The sequence below is a fragment of the Gorilla gorilla genome, chromosome 10 (genome assembly GCF_029281585.2).
Source record: "Gorilla gorilla gorilla isolate KB3781 chromosome 10, NHGRI_mGorGor1-v2.1_pri, whole genome shotgun sequence".
Taxonomy (NCBI): domain Eukaryota; kingdom Metazoa; phylum Chordata; class Mammalia; order Primates; family Hominidae; genus Gorilla; species Gorilla gorilla.
Window position 1 is genome coordinate 51107850 of NC_073234.2, and position 22792 is coordinate 51130641.

The window sequence follows — 22792 nt, forward strand, 5'->3', positions numbered from 1 at the left end:
CAGCTTCTTCTGATAGAGTTGATTAAAAGCAACTGCTGGCAGAAATAGGTATGCAGACTGTTTTTTTGGGTTTGTTTGTTTTGAATCTCGCTCCATCACCTAGGCTAGAGTGCAGTGGTGTGATCTCAGCTCACTGCAACCTCCACCTCCTGGGTTCAGGCGATTCTCGTGCCTCAGCCCCCCGAGTAGCTGGGATTATAGGTGTGCGCCACTATGCCTGGCTGATTTTTGTATTTTTAGTAGAGGTGGGGTTTCACCATGCTGGCCAGGCTGGTCTTGAACTCCTGACCTCAGGCGATCCACCCACCTCGGCCTCTCAAGTGCTGGGATTACAGGCATGAGCCACTTCACCCAGCCCAGAACTGGTTTTCTTAAAGATTAAAAGTGGCTGGGGGGCTGGGCCTGGTGGCTCATGCCTGTAATCCCAGCATTTGGGGAGGCCATGGCCAGCAGATCACTTAAACTTAGGAGTTTGAGACTGGCCTGGTCAACATGGTGAAACCCTGTCTCTATGAAAAATACAGAAAATTAGCCAGGTGTGGTGGTGTGCATCTGTGGTCCCAGCTACTCAGGAGGATGAGGTGGTGGGATCACTTGAGCCCTGGAGGCGGAGGTTGCAGTGTGACAAGATCACGCTACTGAACTTCAGCCTGGGTAACAGAGGGAAATCCCATCTCAAAAAAAAAAGAAAAAAGGAAAAAGAAAGTAGCCGGGCTGGTGGCTCATGCCTGTAATCTCAATACTTTAGGAGGCCGAAGCATGAGGATCACTTTAGCTCAGGAGTTTGAGACCAGCCTAGGCAACATGGCAAGACCCCATCTCTAAAAAAATAAAAAAATTAAGCCAGGTGTGGTGGTGTGCACTTATATAGTCCCAGCCACTCAGGAGGCTGAGACAGGAGGTTCGCTTGAGCCCGGGAGGTCAAGGCTGCGGTGAACCATGATGAACCATGGTTGTACCACTGGATTCCAGCCTGAGCAACAGAGTGAGACCCTATCTCAAAAAAAAAAAAGCTGGGCACGCATTTTGGGAGACCAAGGCAGGTGGATCACTTGAGGTCAGGAGTTCGAGACCAGCCTGGCCAACATGGTAAAACCCCATCTCTACTAAAACTACAAAAATTAGCTGGGCATGGTGGTGGGTGCCTGTAATCCCAGCTGTTCTGGAGGCTGAGACAGGAGAATCACTCGAACCCGGGAGGTAGAAGTTGCAGTGAGCCGAGATCGCACCACTGCACTGCAGCCTGGGCAATAAGAGTGAGACTTCATCTCAAAAAAAGATAAAAAATTGAAAGAGTAAAAATATAAGTTTAATTTGAGACATTCTTTGCTTCCCTTCTCTGAAGGTACCAGAAAGCAGCTGAAGAAACAAACATGGAGAAGAAGAGAAGTGTAAGTATTCAGAAATTCCAGGGCATGTGGCACTTCTTGAGCAGAATTGTGTGGCCAAGCCACCTGCAACCTCTGTGGGGCTTGGGTTCTGTGTCAGCTGAGTGGACATTTGTGCCAGCTGGTGTGATCTCTGAGCCATTTGCTCAGGACAACTTGGCTCAGTGCAGGGAATCTTATTTTTTCACTGCTTTTCTCCTTTTGAACCACTTTTTCTTTCCTGTGTTGAGTGAAGGACAAGAGGCCAAATGCTTGCCTGAGGTTAGTAAAATGGCTTCTACTCAAATGAGAACACAGGGTTTCCTAGGTGGTCTTCCTTTTTTCCAAATCAGACAATCAGAACTTGTACATCTGTGCATTTAAATGGTAGTAGCTGTGCAGCTGTTGTCATCTTCTGGGTTTTTTGTTTAAAGCAAACTTCTTGACCCAATCTAGTTAGCAAGTTTCCTAGCTGCAGGATCTACCAAAGACAAAAATCTCCAGAATAAACTCTCTGCTTCTACCCGTTCTCTAGTCTCCATGCTTGCTAACTTCCGGTAAGGCTGAATAATACATGTCTTTTGAAATTTTACTTGATTTAATCTTGTGAGGAAAAAAACTCATATGTTTGGTCAATAATTCCTTAATTTGGATGGCATTACAAAAACATCCTCCTGGCAGTTTTCAGTAGCTAACCTATTTAAATTAGTGCATAATATGTTCCTGTAAATTTGTTCTAAGGCTAAGGTCCTTGGCTTCATTTTCCTGTAATTAAAAAATGGATCTCCTCTGGTGCATTATAAGAAAAAACCGGCCGGGTGCGGTGGCTCACGCCTGTAATCCCAGCACTTTGGGAGACCGAGGCGGGCAGATCACAAGGTCAAGAGATCGAGACCATCCTGGCTAACACGGTGAAACCCCGTCTGTACTAAAAATACAAAAAAATTAGCCGGGCGTGGTGGCGGGCGCCTGTAGTCCCAGCTACTCGGGAGGCTGAGGCAGGAGAATGGCGTGAACCTGGGAGGCGGAGCTTGCAGTGAGCCGAGATCACGCAACTGCACTCCAGCCTGACTCTGCAGTCAGCCAGAGCGAGACTCTGTCTCAAAAAAAAAAAAAAAAAAAAAGAAAAAAAGAAAAAACTACCATTACTTTACTCAACTGCTGGTTTCTTTTCTTCCTTCCCTCTTGCCTCTGTTTTTCCCCCAACTTGCTCCTTTCTTTCTTCCTTCCCTTCACTGTCATCCATTTAACAAGTTTTCACTGAGCACCTACTACATGCCAAGCACAGACTACATCCCAGCCCTCGTGGAATTTACATTCTAGTGCAAAAGACAGACAATAAAGAAATTGTGTCAGTATGACTGGGCGCAGTGGCTCACGCCTATAATCCCAGCACTTTGGGAGGCCGAGGCAGGCAGATCACCTGAAGTTAGGAGTTGGGAGACCAACCTGGCCAAGATGGTGAAACCTTGTCTCCACTAAAAATACAAAAATTAGCTGAGTGTGTTGGCACATGCTTGTAGTCCCAGCTACTCTGGAGGCTGAGCCAGGAGAATCACTTGAACCCGGGAGGCAGAGATTGCAGTAAGCCGAGATAGCGCCACTGCACTCCAGCCTGGGCAACAGAGTGAGACCCCGTCTCAAAAAAAAAAAAAAAAATTTTAAAAAGAAATTGTGTCAGTAGTGATTAGTGCTGTGGAAAAGCATGAGGCAGGTAAGGAGGATAGAGTCTAGGGTGGTCAATGAAGGCCTGTGGTGAGGAAACGTTTGAGCAGAGATTTGAAGACATGAGCCAGGGAGAAGAGTCAGGCAGAAGGAACTGCTTGTGCGGATGTCCTCAGGCAAGAACAGTCTTGGTGTGTTTGAGGAATAGAAGAGAAAGGTCAAATGGTGTCATTGTAAAGACCTGGGCTTTAACTCTGAATGCAAGGAGGCCTTTGGAGAGGGTTTATATGCAAAGGAGTGATGTGGTCTGACTTAAATTTTTTTTTCTTTTTTTATTATTATACTTTAAGTTCTAGGGTACATGTGCACAACATGCAGGTTTGTTACATATGTATACATGTGCCATGTTGGTGTGCTGCACCCATTAACTCGTCATTTACATTAGGTATATCTCCTAATGCTATCCCTCCCCGCTCTCCCCACCCCACGACAGGCCCCGGTGTGTGTGATGTTCCCCTTCCTGTGTCCAAGTGTTCTCATTGTTCAATTCCCACCTGTGAGTAAGAACATGCGATGTTTGGTTTTTTGTCCTTGCGATAGTTTGCTGCGAATGATGGTTTCCAGCTTCATCCATGTCCCTACAAAGGACATGAACTCATCCTTTTTTATGGCTGAAGAGAAGGCTCTAATCCCAGCACTTTAGGAGGCCAAGGCGGGAGGATCGCAGGAGGCCGAGGCGGGAGGATTGCTTGAGGCCAGGAGTTCAAGACTAGCCTGGGCAACCTAGTGAGACCCTGTATCTCTATTTTTTAAATGTAAAAAAATAGAAGGAAGAGAATGTAGAGGAACAATAATGGCAGGAGCATGGAGACCAATTAAGAGACAATTATAATGATTTAGGCCAGGTACAATATGGTTTGGACTAGAGTAGTAGCAGTATAGGTGTTGAGAAGTGGTCAGGATGTATGTTGAATGTAGAGAGAAAGAAGAATCAAGAATGGCAGCAGTGGCTCTGCCACAGTGGCTTGTGCCTGTAATCCCAGAACTTTGGGAGGTCAAGGCAGGAGGATCACTTGAGGTCAAGAGTTCAAGATCAGCCTGGGCAATATAGCAGACCCCATCTCTATTACAAAAAGTAAAAAATAAAAGAATAGCAACAATGTTTTTGGCCCAAACACAATTAAATTAAAATACCATTAATTGAGATGGGAAAGACTACAGTAAAAGCAGATTAGAGAGGGAGAAATAGTAGAAGCTCAGTTTTGCACATGTAAACTGTAACATGTTTTATTAAGACATCCAAATGGAAATGTCAGTAGGAACTTGGATACTATATAAAAATCTAGAATTGGAAGAGATCCCTGCTGCGGATAAAATGGACATGTGTCAAAGTGTCAGTGGTACTTAAAGCTATGAGGTGCGTGATATAAGCTAGGAAGTGAGTGTAGACAGAGAAGTGGTCTCATGACTTAGCTCAGGGGCACCTTGGTGTTTAAAGGTTGGAGATATAAGGAGTAACCAGCAGAGGAAACACGTGCCAGAAGCCAAGTGAAGAAAATGTTTCTAGAAGGGGAGTTAACAGAATCAAACACACAGGTAAGCTGAGAATTGACCATCGGATTTGGCAACATGAAGGTCATTGGTCATCTTGTGTTGTTTGGGAGTGGTAAAATAGAGGCCTGAATTGGACTAGGTTCAAGACAGTGGGTTAAGAGAAGTTGACCCCACGAGTATAGACAATCATCTGTGGAGCATCTCTTATGTTCCAGCTCCTGAAGACACAAGAAGAATAAGACGTATTCTCTACCTCCAAAGGGACTGTTTAGAATTTGGAAAATAGAATTACAACCCAGGTGTGATAAGTACCACATCAGGCCGGGCGCGGTGGCTCAAGCCTGTAATCCCAGCACTTTGGGAGGCCGAGGCGGGCGGATCACAAGGTCAGGAGATCGAGACCATCCTGGCTAACACGGTGAAACCCCATCTCTACTAATAATACAAAAATTAGCCGGGCACGGTGGCAGGCGCCTGTAGTCCTAGCTACTCGGGAGGCTGAGGAAGGAGAATGGCATGAACCCAGGAGGCGGAGCTTGCAGTGAGCCGAGACTGCGCCACTGCACTCCACACTCCAGCCTGGGTGACAGAGCGAGACTCCGTCTCAAAAAAAAAAAAAAAAATTACCATATCAAATAAATACTCAGAGTGGGCTGGGGGAGAATTTAGGAGGGACCTGAACTGTGCTACATCTAGAAAGGCTTCCCAGAAGAGGCAGTGCCTGACTCAACCCTAAAGGACCAAGAGGAATTAGCTAAGCAGAGGCGACAGGGAGTGGCAGAATCTTTGTATTCTAGATGGAGGAAGCAGCACACGCACAGCACGAAGGCATAAGAGAACAGGCCTACTTGACAGATGAAAAGATGGTTGTCGCATTCACCAAGATAGACAATTCAAGAAAAGAAACAGGTTAGAGAGTGAGGAGTAAAGGGAAGACTTCGGGCCTGGCACGGTGGCTCACATCTGTAATCCCGGCTGAGGCGGGTGGATCACCTGAGGTCAGGAGTTCGAGACCAGCTTAGCGAACATGGTGAAACCCCATCTCTACTAAAAATACAAAAAATTAGCCGGGCGTGGTGGCTCACGCCTGTAATCCCAGCTACTCGGGAGACTGAGGCAGGAGAATTGCTTGAACCCAGGAGGCAGAGGCTGTGGTGAGCCGAGATTGCACCACTGCACTCCAGCCTGGGTGACAGAGCAAGACTCCATCTCAAAAAAAAAAAAAAAAGAAAAGAAAAAAGAAAGTGAAGACTTCAACCTTAATTAAGAAGGCGTTTAAGATGCCTCTAGCACTTCCAGGTAGAATTGGTAGAGAAGGAGAGATGTCTGTCTAGAGATAAGTTCTATAACTCTGTCTATATAGATACACAGTATACATCTATCTATGTATTTGTTGATATTATAATCTATATGGTGGGTGAAATCGGGATGAATAACATCATATACAGAGAATATGTAAAGTAAGCAAAGCAGAGGACCTAAGACAAAAACCCTGAGGGACCCCACCATATAAGGGAGGGACAGAGGAGGAGAAACCTGTAAAAAAAAAGAAAAAGAAAAAGAATTACTAAATTATGAAACTGAGTAGTGGCCAGATAAATGAGAAGAAATCTTTTTTTTTTTTTTTTCATATGGAATCTTGCTCTTTCAGCAGGCTGGAGTGCAGTGGCATGATCGCAGCTCACTGCAACCTCCGCCTCCCGGGTTCAAGCGATTCTCCTGCCTCAGCCTCCCGAGTAGCTAGGATTACAGGCGCATGCCACCACGCCCACCTAATTTTTGTATTTGTAGTAGAGACAGGGTTTCACCATGTTGGCCAGGATGGTCTCAATCTCTTGACCTTGTGATCCGCCCGCCTCGGCCTCCCAAAGTGCCAGGACTACAGGTGTGAGCCACTGCGCCCAGTGAAATCTTTTTTTCATTATTGTTTTTTTCTACACCCTTCTTGCATCTCAAAATGGGAAGAAATCTAAGAAAAAGGGGTATCACAGAAAAGCTGGAAGCAATTTTTACCAGGGAGAGTGGTCAGTAATGTCAGATGCTATAGTGAGATAAAATAAAGCAGAAGCCTCCAGTGCTTTTAGCAGTTGAGGTAAGTGGACGTGAATAGGTATTTAAAGAAGAGGGCGGGCATGGTAGCTCACACCTGTGATCCCCACACTTTGGGAGGCCGAGGTGGGAGGATCACTTGAGCCTGGGAGTTTGAGCCTGGGCAACATAGTGAGAACCCTCTCTATAAAAATTTTAAAAATTTAGCTGGGCATGGTGGCATGGGCCTGTGGTCCCAGATACTTGGGAGGCAGAGGTGGCAGGATCACTTGAGCCCAGGAGGTCAAGGCTGCAGTGAGCCGTGATCATGCCACTGCACTCTAGCATGGGCAATAGAGCAAGACCCTGTCTCAAAAATAAATAAGTAAATAAATAAATAAAATAGATAACAAAGAAGTAACAATGTAAAAAAATGCTTAGCCTCACTGATGATCAGATAAATGTAAATTAAAGTAATAATGAGATATAAATTGTAATTAAACAGTTGGCAAATAATTTTGAGCAATACATATATTCATCAGTGGGGGAATGGTAATTGCACATACAGTATAATATACTATATGGTTATTAAGATTTTGGCCAGGCGTGGTGGCTTACACCTGTAATCCCAGCACTTTGGGAGGCCAAGGCAGGTAGATCACCTGAGGTCAGGACCAGCCTGGCCAACATGGTGAAACCCCGTCTCTACTAATAACACAAAAATTAGCCGGCATGGTAGTATGTTCCTGTAAGCCCAGCTACTTGAGAGGCTGAGGCAAGAGAACTGCTGGAAACTGGGAGGCAGAGGTTGCAGTGAACCAAGATCGTGCCACTACACTCTAGCCTGGGTGACAGAGTGAGACTCCGTCTCAAAAAGAAAAAAAGATTGAAGATTTCATGTATGGGCATGAAAAGATATCAAAAGCACATTAAGTGATTAAATGCAAAGTGTAGAACAGTAAGTACAGTATGATTTTGTACAAAAAAATACATATAGTGTACAAAATAGAAAAAAAAGACAACATATATACCATATAAACTGTCAGGATTGGGTATCTAGGTTGAGAGAGGTGGGGAGTCAAGTAGGGAAAATGGCATGTATTACAGCATCTATTCATGTCGGGTACATATTTCTATATTGATTGAGAGTTTTTCCCCCAATAAGTTATTACTTTTGTAATTGAGAAAAATAATAAATTAAAAATAAGATAATGTTATGAACATTTTAAAGAGACAGTTGGGGCCAGGCGCAGTGGCTCATGCCTGTAATCCCAGCGCTTTGGGAGGCCGAGGCAGGCAGATCACCTGAGGCTGGGAGTTCGAGACCAGCCTGACCAACATGGAGAAACCCCGTCTCTACTAAAAATACAAAATTAGCCAGGTATGGTGGCGCATGCCTGTAATCCCAGCTACTCAGGAGGCTAAGGCATGAGAATTGCTTGAATCCGGGAGGCGGAGGTTGCAGTGAGCCGAGATCACGCCATTGCACTCCAGCCTGTGCAACAAGAGTGAAACTCCATCTCAAAAAAAAAAAAAATGCCAGGCATGCTGACATACACCTGTAGTCCTAGCTACTCAGGAGGCTGAGGTGGGAGGATCACTTGAGCCCAGGAAGTCAAACAGCTGCAGTGAGCTATGATTACACCACTGCATTTCAGCCTGGGTGACAGAGCGAGACCCCGTCTCTAAAAAAAATTAAAATAGGGTCATGCTGTCTTATAATTTGCTTTCTTCATTCAAAAGTATCCTATGAGCATCTTTTCATGTCAATAAGTATACTTTGATCACATGATAGGTATCTGAGAAAAACAGTGTCCAGTTACCAAGGCAAAGTGCCACTTTGATTGTCAGGGCTCCTGTGTGGTTACAGTAAGGGCAGGTGAAGTCAGAGACCTAGATGACTCATCCATTGTTTGGCACGAGACCTTACAGAGCCAAGAGTGCTGCTGGCAGTTAGGGTAGAACCAGCTTCTGGAGCTGTTCTGTAATTCCCTCTTTTCCAGCAAGAAAACTTTTTAAGCTTCTTATATCTCTGATGCATACATTCTTCCCCCAATGGATCATTTTGTAAGCTAAAATTTAAACACTAGAATCAAGCAGTTGTTCTATAATTTCTTTTCAAGCCTTATTTCTACTTGATGAAGTGGCTTTCAAGAGTATATTCAGAAGAGTAATAGGGTGAGAGACTTAATTCCCAAAATAGCTGCTAATCCTGTTTAATTCCTAGGTTGTTTGTCCTTTCTTTCTTAGTTGAAAGACTGGTGAGTCACAGACTACAGGAGAGAAGGTATTGGAGTTTGCAGTTTGTTGGGAAGGTGGTGCTGTTCAATTTATTTAGGAGTACAGTCCTTTCAAAGTACGGGACATTTAATTTAATTTAATTTTTCTTTTTTTTTTTGAGACAGAGTCTCACTCTGTCACCCGGGCTGGAGTGCAGTGGCGCGATTTGGGCTCACTGCAACCTCCGCCTCCCAGGTTCAAGCCATTTTTCTGCCTCAGCCTCCTGAGTAGCTGGGACTACGGGCGCGTGCCACCATGCCCAGCTATTTTTTGTATTTTTAGTAGAGACGTGGTTTCACTGTGTTGGCCGGGCTGGTCACGAACTCCTGACCTCAGGTGATCCACCCGCCTCGGCCTCCCAGAGTGCTGGGATTACAGGCATGAGCCACTGCGCCCAGCCGGGACATTTAATTTTCAACAAGCGTGTTTCCTCTATTATGGAACAACAGTGACAATTTCCAGGTTGTTTTCAGTCTGTCTTATATGTATAAATTAATTCCATTTTTGGCCCTAGTGAAAGTGAACTCTCTTAGATATGTAAATGTGTGTCCTTTGATCATCTGAGTGATGAGTAGTGGTATTTGCATTTGAAGCCTGCATATTTTACAACCAGAGGATCTGTAAAACAGTGAATTTCTTGATAACTGAGAATTTTTTTTTTTTTTTTTTTTTTTGGTAGGGAGATGGCGTCTCACTTTGTCACCCAGGCTGGAGTGTAGTGGCGCAGTCTTGGCTCACTGCAACCTCCACTTCCCAGGTTCAAGCGATTCTCCTGCCTCAGCCTCCAGAGTAGCTGGGACTATGGGCGTGCACCACTGCACCCAGTTAATTTTTGTATTTTTTTTAGAGACAGGGTTTCTCCATGTTGGTCTGGCTGGTCTCAAACTCCTGACCTTGTGATCCGCCGGCCTCGGCCTCCCAAAGTGCTGGGATTACAGGCGTGAGCCACCGTGCCTGGCCCTGATAAGTGAGAATTTATACACAGATAAACTTGTAGAGAAGAGCAGGGAAAAAAAAATATTAAATTCTTATGAAAAATAAAATTTGACTGCTCATATGCATGTAAATTATGTCAGATATAACTAAATATTTATGCAAATACTTGGAAAGTCTGGGGACTTCTCCAGGGTTCTACAAATTGTTTCAATCCTTGCTGCCACTATCCGTAATTAATGGTATAGTTTCAGCTATCCTGCAACTATCCTGCATCTTTGTCTTATTTAAAAGAAGAAAAAAAAACCCAGCAGAATTTACCATGTTATTTTATGGCAGGTAATAATGAACTTTGCTGATGTGTAGTTACAGTGTTTCAAGCACTTGTATTTTGCTTTTTCTTTCTTGTTTTTTTCCCCATTAATCTTTGGGTAAAAATCTCTTGTTTCGCATGTAACTATCATTAGAGCTGGGCTTGCCTTTCTTCTCATTTTGTCCTTATAAGGCCATCCTGTTTTATCACTTCCTGCTTCAGCTCCTGACTTTTTCTCTCTTCCCCTCTCCCTCTCCCTCTCCCGGGTGGATGCTTTCTCCATGTGGCAGGGCTGTAACTGTTCACAGCTGTCTGAAACAGCAGTGGACCAGGAGCAGCTTGGAGTTTTAACTTTCATTTTACAAAGAACAACATGTTTGAATGTTTCAGCAGGCAAGTTATAACTGGCATCTACTTCTTGTTCTTCTAGAACACCGAAAATCTCTCCCAGCACTTTAGAAAGGGGACCCTGACTGTGTTAAAGAAGAAGTGGGAGAACCCAGGGCTGGGAGCAGAGTCTCACACAGACTCTCTACGGAACAGCAGCACTGAGATTAGGCACAGAGCAGACCATCCTCCTGCTGAAGTGACAAGCCACGCTGCTTCTGGAGCCAAAGCTGACCAGGAAGAACAAATCCACCCCAGATCTAGACTCAGGTCACCTCCTGAAGCCCTCGTTCAGGGTCGATATCCCCACATCAAGGACGGTGAGGATCTTAAAGACCACTCAACAGAAAGTAAAAAAATGGAAAATTGTCTAGGAGAATCCAGGCATGAAGTAGAAAAATCAGAAATCAGTGAAAACACAGACGCTTCGGGCAAAATAGAGAAATATAATGTTCCGCTGAACAGGCTTAAGATGATGTTTGAGAAAGGTGAACCAACTCAAACTAAGGTAAGAATTGGGCGGGTTTGAAACTTGAGAAAGCCAATTCAAGCACTAAACAAAGCTGTTTTTCCAATCTAGCTATTTTGAGTAGAGGCGAATATGTGGTCAGTATGTCTTTTGATTCCAGTTAGATAAGTTAATAGTCTCAAATGCATTATTTACATAGATGCTAAGATTTGTGAGTCTCTGACACAATTTCATGTTAAATCAAGTTCACACTGGGATTCAAATTGGTATCTAGAAATGAAGAGAGTTTAATACCGATTGGATTATGTGTTTTTGTACACTTGCCCTTTTAAACTGTCTTCCTGTGTTCTTTATCATTTGTAGCTTTGGGGGTGGAATTACTGCCGAATAGCTCTCTGCTTGGACACAGCTGCAGACTGAGTGTTAAGGCCGGAGTTTAACATTAAGACTGAGGCGTACTTGTCTCTGCTAGCTGAATCCCTTCTCTTCTTCTCAACTTCCTCATCTGTGCCTTCCAACAAATGTTTTCTATCAGCTAAAATCCTCTCTCAGGCAAAATCAATGAAGATAGCCAGACTAGCTATAGCTTTCAGGAGTTTTGACTTGCAAATGCACAGGGTTGCGTTTTCCTACAACTGCTAATGAAATTTGATCCTTCATGTGGATTGCAGACCTAGTCCCCAGAGGGAATTACTTAACTAGAAAATGAGTTACATATGCTGGTGATTTATAACACAATCCAGAGGCCACAGAGCTGGTAAATTTTTCCAGTTTTCTCATACTTTCCTATATATCTGGCTTTGTACATGGGGATGGTTCGTTACAACAGTCGTTATAATGAAATAAACAGACCTGATGGGGAGCAAAACCATCTGTTACTCTAGATTCCACCTAGATGGGAAAGCTGGATTTTTTTTAAGCTAAATATTTGGCCCAAGTCCCTATGTTTGGAAAGTAATATAATAATATTAAGCATTCTTTCTGAGATAAAAAATAACTCATCCTGTAGTCTTCAGTTATATTAGGTGTGATATTGTCAATCCCTTCCCATGACTTGCAGTGCCAGTCGCTTTTCTGCTTAGAATTAGAAAAGTTCTTGAATGTTTGCGGGTCATGTTTGAAGTTGTGCGAGTTTTTGACGATGTGTAAATCTACAACACTTCTCTGTGCATGAGCTTTAGCTCTACTTTAACAGTGAAACCAGTTGGCAAGAGATGTAACCACAAAGCAGTTTTATAACTTTTCTTAACTCTCTTCCCTCTCAAGTTTTTAGACCTTTAGTCCTGCCAACTCTTTCTTTCCCCTTTATGGTTTTAATTTTAAAAAAAATTTTATTTAAATAGGAAGAAGAATTTTAAGTGGAAGGAAAAAATGTCAGAAATCCTAAATAGAGAGGAAGGGGTTTTGTTGTGACTCAAAGCACCATTGTAAGTCTCCTCCTCCCAGACCCTGCTAGGAACAGGACAGCTGATGTCATGCCAGTACACACAATGTAGATTCAGTGCAAAAGGCTGCTGCATGTTGAAACTGGCCAAAGGTAGGAAATGACTGGGACTGTAGCAGACAAAAATGCTGATTATGTGTAAGGATATGGTGAGACACTTTTTCTCATAAATATCTAGTGAGATATGGGTCAGAACAAGCCTATCTCCCTAAGGCTACTTGGAGAGGAGAAAAACTTTCCATATAAGATCCTACTAGTCCGGGCGTGGTGGCTCAAGCCTGTAATCCCAGCATTTTGGGAGGCAGAGGTTGGGGGATCACTTGTGGCCAGGAGTTCGAGACCAGCCTGGCCAACATGGTGAAACCCCGTCTCCACTAAAAATACAAAAATTAGCCAGGCATGGTGGCATGTGCTGGTAGTCACAGCTACTTGGGAGGCTGAGGCAGGAGAATCACTTGAACCTGGGAGGTGGAGGATGCAGTGAGCCGAGATCATGCCACTGCACTCCAGCCTGGGCAACAGAGTGAGACTCTGTCTCAAAAAATATATAAAAATAAAAATAAAGATCCTACTAGATGGCTGATCCACTGGGCCACCAGATTGATTGCTAAAGGTATAGGAAGATGGAAGAGGCTGGGCACAGTGGCTTACATCTGTAATCCCAGAATTTAGGGAGGCCCAAGGCAGGAGGATTGCTTGTGCCCAGGAGTTTGAGACCAGCCTGGGCAACATAGCCAGACCTCGTCTCTACTAAAAATTTAAAAATTAGCCAGGTGTGCTGGTATGCATTCATAGTCCCAGCTACTTAGGAGGCTGAGGCAGAAGATTGCTTGAGCATGAGAGTTTGAGGTTGCAGTGAGCAATGATCGCCACTGCACTCCAGCCTGGGCAACACAGTAAGATCCCTGTCCCTTAAAAACAAGAAGATGGAAGAGACATAAGATTCACCTGGGCTTCTAGGTTTCATTACTTTTTGTGTGTGCCATTTTTAATTTCCTGATTTGTCACTTAATGGACTGCTTAGGGAGTGGAAAACACAGCCACCCTTGGTTTTATTGCTGTTTGTAAATAAGCATCATTGTCCATACTGAAAACAGTCTATATTTATTTATTTATTTATTTATTTTTGAGACAGAATCTCTCACTGTTACTCAGGCTGGAGTGTATTGGTGCGATCTCGGCTCACTGCAACCTCCATCTCCCAGGTTCAAGTAATTCTCCTGCCTCAGCCTCCCAAATAGCTGGGATTATAGGCGCCCGCCACCATGCCCAGCTAATTTTTGTATGTTTAGTAGAGACGGAGTTTCATCATATTGGTCAGGCTGGTCTTGAACTCCTGACCTCAGGTGATCTGCCTGCCTCAGCCTCCCAAAGAGCTGGGATTACAGGCATGAGCCACCACGCCCAGTCTTGGTCTAGATTATTTTTAACAGTTCTGTCAGGTATTCTATAGTCTGAGCTCAACCTACCTGTATAGTCTCACAGCCAATCTTATACTCAAACCTTGGAATACTCATCCCCCAACTGCTACTTTTTGAATCTTTTATTCTTAATATTTCATGTTTTAACTTCAGTGTGTTTATACTTTTTGAAATGGGACCAGAACATAGTAGACTTTATAGAGAAGACCAGTTTTACCTAGATTCCAAAGGAAGAATTAAACTGCTGTTATTGTTTGAAATGCGTTTTGTTTTTTTTTTTATGGAGATAGGGTCTTAACTCTGTTGCCCAGGCTAGAGGAGTACAGTGGTACAGTTATGGCTCACTGCAGCCTTGACCCCCCTGCCTCAGCCTCCCAAATAGCTGGGGCCACAGGTGTGTACCACCACTCTCAGCTAATTTTTAAAATTTTTTATGGAGACAGGGTTTCGCTATGTTGCCCAGACTGTTCTTAAACTCCTGGGCTCAAGTGATCCTCCTGCCTTGGCCTCCCAAGCTGGTGAAATTACAGGCATGAGCCACCACACCCAGCCTGAAATTCTTAAAGGATGAGAGTGTCAGTGACAGAGCACCTTGGCATCATTGTGCCTAACCTGGGAGATAGGGAAGAAGCACGCCATGGGAAGTGTTTACACTTGGGTACAGCTGTACTAAGTACTGTGGAGCCCATAGCCTTGAGGTAGACGGCTACTTTGCCTTTTTTCTTGAACTGTCTTGCAGAATGTGGATTTGGGGTAAGTGGTCTTGAAGCACTCATTTAGTCACCCTCAAATTAAGATTTTTACTTCATCTTTCTTGGGCCTGTACCTCCAAGATGACAAAGAAAAGAAGAAACAATGGTCACGCCAAAGAGGGCCGCAACCAGGTGTACGCTATTCACTGCAGCCAATTTGCTGCATAAACTGTGCCCATTGTGTGCCCAATGACAAGGGTTATTAAGAAATTCATCATAGGCCGGGCGCGGTGGCTCACGCCTGTAATCCCAGCACTTTGGGAGGCTGAGGTGGGCGGATCACGAGGTCAGGAGATTGAGACCATCCTGGCTAACAGGGTGAAACCCTGTCTTTACTAAAAACACAAAAAAATTAGCTGGGCGTGGTGGCGGGCGCCTGTAGTCCCAGCTACTCGGGAGGCTGAGGCAGGAGAATGGCGTGAACCCGGGAGGCAGAGCTTGCGGTGAGCCGAGATCGCGCCACTGCACTCCAGCCTGGGCAAGAGTGAGACTCCGTCTCAAAAAAAAAAAAAAGAAAAGAAAAGAAAAGAAATTCATCACTTGAAATGCTTGAAATGTAGAGGCTGCCGCAGTCAGCGATATTTCTGAAGTGAGCGTTCTAGATGCCTGTGTACTTCCCAGGCTGGATGTGAAGCCACATTACTGTGTGAGTTGTGCCATTCACAGCACGGTAGTCAGGAATCAAGGTCATGAAGCCCGCAAGGATCGAACACCTTCCCCCCACTGTAGACCTGCGGGTGCTGCCCCACGACCGCCAGGAATCAAGGTCATGAAGCCCGCAAGGACCGAACACCTCCACCCCACTGTAGACCTGCGGTGCTGCCCCATGACTGCCACCGAAGCCCATATAAGGAGCAGAGTTCTTAAGGACTGAAGAAAAACTAGCCTCTGGAGAAAAATAAAATTGCAATTGTACTTAAAAAAAAAAAAAAAAAAAAGATTTTACTTCATAGGCCAGGCTTGAAGTTCTGAACACTTTGAAGTCTCCAATTATGAGGGATCCAGTCTAAGCCTCTGGCTTTTGCTATTTAGCAATAGGTGTTCTATGATGGGCTGATTCGGAAGGAGGGAGTCAGCCACACTTGAGCCACTGCAGTGAAGTCACTTGATCTCAGTCTGGAGAGAAACACTTTAATAGCTAAACATTCTGGCTTTGATTTTTCTGAAGGGAATACACCTGTTTTCAATTCTGGGGTTTTTGGGGTGCTTGCTTGACTGTATATGAACTTGTGATCCAAGGAAAAAATAGGAGAAAGAACAATGTTGGCTTTTTAAGTCAGGATAGTTTTATGTTTGCTACTAGATAAGGCAAAAATAAAAACTTATTTTTATAAATTCAAGAAGAAAAGTAAGGATGTTTTTATACCCTAGTGGTCAATAACTTAGTTCATAGTATTTATTTGATAAAAGGAAGGTGGCATTGGTGGTATAGTGGTAAGCATAGCTGCCTTCCAAATAATGAAAATTGATTAAAGCCTATTTCTCACTTATTCTCTACGTTTGATGAATAGATAGGTTATTTAGGTCAGGTGGTTTAGCTGAATATGATGGTTTTATTTATTTATTTTTGAAACAGAGTCTCATTCTATTGCCCAGGATGGGGTGCAGTGGCACAATCTTGGCTCACTGCAACCTCTGTCTCCTAGGTTCAAGCAATTCTCCTGCCTTAGCCCCCGAGTAGCTGGGATTACAGGTGTCCGCTGCCATTCCCGGCTAACTTTTTTTGTATTTTTAGTAGAGATAGGGTTTCACTATGTTGGATAGGCTGGTCTTGAACTCCTGACCTCAGGTGATCTGCCCACCTCAGCCTCCCAAAGTGCTACCGCGCCCAGCCTGAATGTGATGGTTCTACTTCCTATGAGTGAATGAGTGGTATATGGATTAATGTAACCTATCATCAAAAGAAATGCCACAGTGGGCCGGGAGCAGTGGCTCACGCCTGTAATTCCAGCACTTTGGGAGGCCGAGGCAGGTGGATCACCTGAGGTCAAGAGTTCGAGACCAGCCTGACCAACATGGAGAAACCCCATCTCTACTAAAAATACAAAAATTAGATGGAGATGGTGGTGCGTGTCTGTAATCCCAGCTGCTCAAGAGGCTGTGGCAGAAGAATCACTTGAACCCAGAAGGCAGAGTTTGCAGTGAACTGAGATGACACCATTGCATCCCAGGCTGGGCAGCAAGAGCGAAACTTCTCTCGAAAAGAAAAGAAAAGAAATGCCACGGTGACACTTAGCAAATGTGGTTTAGCATTCCTAATTCCTTATATGTATTAATCTGGATTTTAGGTGGCCAAGATAACCATTCAGGACAGCCTTTTATGAAAAAGATAACTGACCAACTAGTTATGACCCATGTTTAGTTATTGTCATGTTGCCTTTTTTTTTTTTTGAGACAGCCCAGGCTGGAGTGCAGTGGCACCATCTCAGCTCACTGCAGCCTCCCAGGTTCAAGCAATTCTCTGCCTCAGCCTCCTGAGTAGCTGGGATTACAAGTGTGCACCAGGAAGTCCGGCTAATTTTTGTATTTTTAGTAGAGACGGGGTTTTGCCATGTTGGCCAGGCTGGTCTCGAACTCCCAGCCTCAAGTGATCCACCCATCTCGGCCTTCCAAAGTGCTGGGATTTTATATTATAAAAATAAAGCAGGCCGGGCGCGGTGGCTCATGCCTGTAATCCCAGCACTTTGGGAGGCCGAGGCAGGCGGATCACGAGGTCAGGAGATCAAGACCATCCTGGATAACACGGTGAAACCCCGTCTCTACTAAAAATACAAAAAAAAAATTAGCCGGGCTTGGTGGCGGGCGCCTGTAGTCCCAGCTACTCGGAAGGCTGAGGCAGGAGAATGGCGTGAACCCGGGAGGCGGAGCTTGCAGTGAGCCGAGATTGCGCCACTGCACTCCAGCCTGGGCGACAGAGCGAGACTGCCTCAAAAAATAAATAAATAAATAAAATAAATAAAGCAATATATTCAGGTAAAATAGACATATATAAAATAACAAAGGAAGTTTCCTTTGACTCATCACCCTTTTCTCTTGTTTGTGACCTCTCCCCGTAGACTCCCAGCCCTTCAGCTTCCCTCTGAATTTCAGTTCTTCTTAGCACCAGGATCATGATATGTATAGATAGCATCAAAATGCCAACAAAAACTTCACTTGTTCCAGCATCTTCGTGGTTTTTCTTCTTGTAAGTTCCTGGAAGTGACACTTGGTATTTTGTTTAGTTTTGCATAACACTCGTACATAAGAGCGTATATGCGCTGATGTAGTAGAATGAGTCTTTAGAGAGTAAGGCAACCAAGCTAAAGTGTGATGATCTCTGTTCATCAGGTACTTATTCATAGCCAATCTGTAATCTGCATCAAAGAAATAATTTATATAGGCCTTCTTGATGAATGGGTAGGTGTCCATAGGGAATCCCCAGATTGTTGCAGAAATTATTCATAACATCTTATCTTCCTCTTAGTTAATAATTGTATGTGTTCCTTTATCTACTTAACGTTAAAATAAAAAATTTTCTTCTGCTTTCTGAATATGTCTTAAGTTATTTAGAATTATATCCCAAGAAGAATACAATTCTGAGGATGTTCATAATTGTATTAATTGCATAGTTTTGTTTGTTTGTTTGTTTGTTTGTTTGTTTGCTCTGTCGCCCAGGCTGGAGTGCAGTGGCACAATCCCAGCTCACTGCAACCTCCACCTCCCGGGTTCAAGTGATTCTCCTGCCTCAGCCTCCTGAGTGGCTGAGATTACAGGCGCATGCCACCACACCAGCTAATTTTTGTGTTTTTAGTAGAGACTGGGTTTCACCGTGTGGGTCAGGCTGGTCTTGAACTCCTGACCTTGTGATCCCCCCACCTTGGCCTCCCAAAATGCTGGGATTATAGGTGTGAGCCACTGCACCCAGCCAAATTGCATGGTTTTAAGTTAAAATTTTAAAGTAAGTTTGGGGAGGAAAGGTATTTGAATAACTATTAACATCAATGTGGAGTCTATACAGTCATCTCAATGTAGGGGAGTATATCTTTAATTTGCTTGTCAGTGAATCTTGACTTTTACCTTGACCTAACATTTAATCTTCAATAGATACATTGCTAGTGCTTTAAATGTGAATAATTGGTTTTGCGTGTTATTGTTAATTGCACACAAGAATTGTCTTTGTTTTTCTATCAATGCATTCTTTCTTACATATCTTGGTAAAACTAACTTTTTGCTGATTTAGCATATTCACCTATAGTTTGTAGCTTCTCTTGTCGTTTCAAAAATGTAAATAAGGCTATCCTCAGCATTATTTTGACTGACATCTATCTATAGTGGTACATTTCTTGTAAAGACTACATATCAGCATAAATTTTTTATTTACTCTTAATAACTCTGAGTAATCTCGTGTGTGTGTGTGTGTGTGTGTGTGTGTGTGTGTGTGTGTGTGTGTGTGGTAAGATAATAATTGATCCAGGGTAAAGATGCAGTCAAAGAATTCCAATCTTTTTAACTGTTCCTTGCCCTAAATGACTGTCCTTGATGTGCCAGCTAGAGACCACTCATCTCTTCTTCTCTGCTTACTTTCATGTCCACTAAGTATGTACTGGTTTTTAACCAGTTTCATTATAGTAAAACATATCAACAAGCAATGTCAGGGGACTGGAATATTCTTTAAGCAATGTTGGCTATATTAGACTTCAAGGGGGCTAGAAAGACTTCATCTCCCCCCAGTACAAATATTACTACCTTTGTCTTCCTGCTAGTGGGCTCATTCCTAAATTAGACAACACAGGTGTGTATCCAGATGAATATATTTACAAGTCATTTCCTCTAGCCTTCTAACTCATTCTAACTCATCAGTGAGTTACAATGAGTGAGAAATCGCTATCAAAATTGTTGACATATAGATCCTAGAACCTTAAGAGAGTTTAAGAAGTTATTTAATCCAGCTCACTGCCCTCAGTCAGTTAGAACTTTACAATCCCAATTTTACAGATGCGATTAGATGAGGTCAGAGAAGTTAATTGATATGCCCCATGGCATGTGGCTAATTAATATCAGAACAGGATTGAAATTGGGTAGTACCCCTTCTACCATATAACACTATCTTCATGGATATTATAATAACTATTTATTGGATAGAAACAATGGGCCCTACATATCTTTGAAATCTAAGGAAACTGGCAAAAATTGAAAACATAAAAACAGCTATGTTCTCAAAGAGTTTAACTCTGTCTTCCCACATTTTATGCTTAACTAATTGAAAAGCATCAGGACAGTGAACAGAAGAAATACATTGGAATGCAAGAGATGTGAATGAAAGCACTGGAGTTAGAAGCTTGTGAGTTTAGGGCCTGGCGTGGTGGCTCACACTTGTAATCCCAGCACTTTGGGAGGCCAAGGCACAAGGCACACTTGTAATCCCAGCACTTGAGGTCAGGAGTTCGAGACCAGCCTGGCCAACATGGCAAAACCCCATCTCTATTAAAAATACAAAAATTAGCCTGGCGTGGTGACATGCGCCTGAAATCCCAGCTACTCAGAAGCCTGAGGCAAGAGAATTGCCTGAACCTGGGAGGCAGAGGTTGCAGTGAGCTGAGATCATACCACTGCACTCCATCCTGGGCGACAGAGCAAGACTTTGTCTCAAAAAAAATAAAAAATAAAATTAAAAAGATATAATTCATTAAACATTGTTCTTACATCAAAAGGTATGATTTATTGTTTATTCTTATATATTTTCAGCTTGTTCTCAAGATTATAACACCACTAGTACAATATAAGGACACATTCCCCAAAGCATTAGCATTTGGTTTTACCATTTTTGTCTACTTAAATTGATAGATATGACTTGTTATCCTTTCTTTTTTTTTTCTTTTCCTAATTGTAAGACTAACACAAAGTATTTGTAGAATGCTTGGGAATACAAAAAATGTAGAGAAATCCTACCACCTGGAGATAAATCTCTTTTTATGTGTATTATTTTACTTACATTAACTCTCTTTCTAAGAGAGTCCCTGAAGAAAGAAATTTTTCTCTCAATACTTTAATAAATCAAGGCTAGGTTTTATCTATGCCCCGATTTCCATGCATAGTTCAGCAAAGTTCCATTTTTCCCTAAAAGCCAACCTTCCTCTGCCCTTGACTTTGGTGAGATGACAGCGTCCAAAGGAAGCTGAAGTTGAAAGGTTGAAGGAAGTGGCTAAGTGAGGTAGGGGACTCTCAGTAAATTAAAGTGTTGAGAATCAGCTTTTAAAGATAATTTTTTCTGAAGATAGGTGTAGAAAAGACAGGAAATCCTGCTTTGTTACTTATTTAGAACCTAACTTACTTTATTTCTGTTTTAAAAAATACAGAAAAAAATTCTACAGACTACTGTCTAAAAGCCCCAAACTTTTATCCTCTTACTAGTACATCTTGGTGCGTTTGATTTATGGATTCACAGAGAATATTTAAGGGATGTTCATACTAACAAGAGTTATTGTCAGCTGACAGGAAGGAGGACTTCAGGGTGGGGTGAGGCCAGGCCTCAGGAAATTTCAGAAAGTCTTAAAAGTATCTTGTCTATTCTCTTTCCTTGACATTAGAATGATTAAGGCTCCCTCAAGTGTCTGAGTAAAAAGAGCTAAAATGTGATAAAAGTCTGTTACAGAAGAGTATTTTGGTATCAGAATTCATGTGTGTGTGTGTGTGTGTGTGTGTGTGTGTTTTGTGTTCCTTTACTTCCTTGAGAAATATTGGAGGAAACCCCTCCTTCTTCCTGTACCTCAGATTACCACTTGGAAAATGTGGATCATAAAACTCATCTTAAATGCATTTGAGATCATTTTTGTTTGTTTGTTTGTTTGCTTGCTTTTGAGACAGGGCCTTGTTATATCGTCTAGGCTGGAGTGCCGTGGCACAATCATAGGTCACTACAGCCTCGACTTCCTGGACTCAACCAATCATCCCACTTCAGCCTCCGGAGTAGCTGGGACTGCAGGCATCACCACTATGCCTGGCTAATTTTTTTTTTTTTTTTTAAAGCAGAGACAGGGTCTCACCGTGTTGCCCAGGCTGGTCTCAAACTCCTGGCCTCAAGTAACCCTCCTGCCTCTGCCTCCCAAAGTGCTGGAATTACAGGCGTGAGCTACCACGCCCAGCCTTGTTGTTATTCTTTTTTTTTTTTTTGGGGGGGGGGGGGGCGGGCGGAGTTTCACTCTTGTTGCCCAGGCTGGAGTGCAATGGCGTGATCTCGGCTTGCTGCAACCTCTGCCTCCCAGGTTCAAGCGATTCTCCTGCCTCAGCCTCCCAAGTAGCTGGGATTACAGGTGTCCACCACCATGCCTGGCTAATTTTTTGTATTTTTAGTAGAGATGGGGTTTCACCAGGTTGGCCAGGTTGGTCTTGAACTCCTGACCTCAGGTAATCCACCTGCCTTGGCTTCCCAAAGTGCTGGGATTACAGGCATGAGCCACCATGCCCAGCCAAGCCTTGTTATTCTTAATGTTTGAGTGGTTTAAAGGTGAAATATATTGAAAGTAATGCTGTGCTTCACTGAACCTGCGATATCATGAAAACCCATCTTACCTCACAGCTGTGTTTCTCCTCAGAGCCACAGTCTGTATGAGGGATTTTTCAGAGACAGTTCTCTTCCTATTTTTCTCTGAGACCAAATGGCTTTGTTCATGTACTTTTTTAGTACTTGAAAGAAATTAATGCAGAGTTTTGATACCCCCATGGAGCAAAAGGCTTCAAAAAAAAGGTAAGGGGGCCTTATTTTATTTAACCCAGCAGTTTAAATTAAAAGCTAACAAAGATGGGAAATTTTATGCATTTAAAACCAAAGAAAGCCTCTGCCCTGGCAAGGTGTATGCTCTGGTTCTAAATGATCATGCTCCCAATAACAGCAGTGCAGGGACTTCACACAAGACAGAGAAGGATGTGTAGCTCCAACTAGACAGAAAACAGCTCTCTGCAGGTTGTAACATGTAACACATATTCTTGGAATTGTGCTTGAACTTTGACAGAAAGCAAATATCTGTATTAAGAACACAGAACCCGTTTCCTTTTGGTTGTTCTTTTCTTTTTTTTCTTTTTTTTGGAAATGGGGTCTTGCTCTGTTGCCCAGGCTGGAGTGCAGTGATCTTGGCCCACTGCAACCTCCACCTCCCTGGTTCAAGCGATTCTCCTGCCTCAGCCTCCCCAGTAGCTAGGATTA

The 22792-nt window shown here is 43.3% G+C and overlaps 1 protein-coding gene across 2 annotated transcripts in view; it reads left to right on the plus strand.

Moving 5' to 3' along the window:
• The window catches only part of LIMA1 (LIM domain and actin binding 1), a 108020-nt gene that overhangs the window by 50709 nt on the left and 34519 nt on the right, over positions 1-22792 (plus strand). For both annotated transcript variants that reach the window (XM_063694639.1, XM_063694640.1), the window contains exons 3-4: positions 1346-1391; positions 10571-11035. In XM_063694639.1, coding sequence (XP_063550709.1) covers positions 1346-1391; positions 10571-11035 — 511 coding nt within the window. The remainder of the gene's footprint in view (positions 1-1345; positions 1392-10570; positions 11036-22792) is intronic.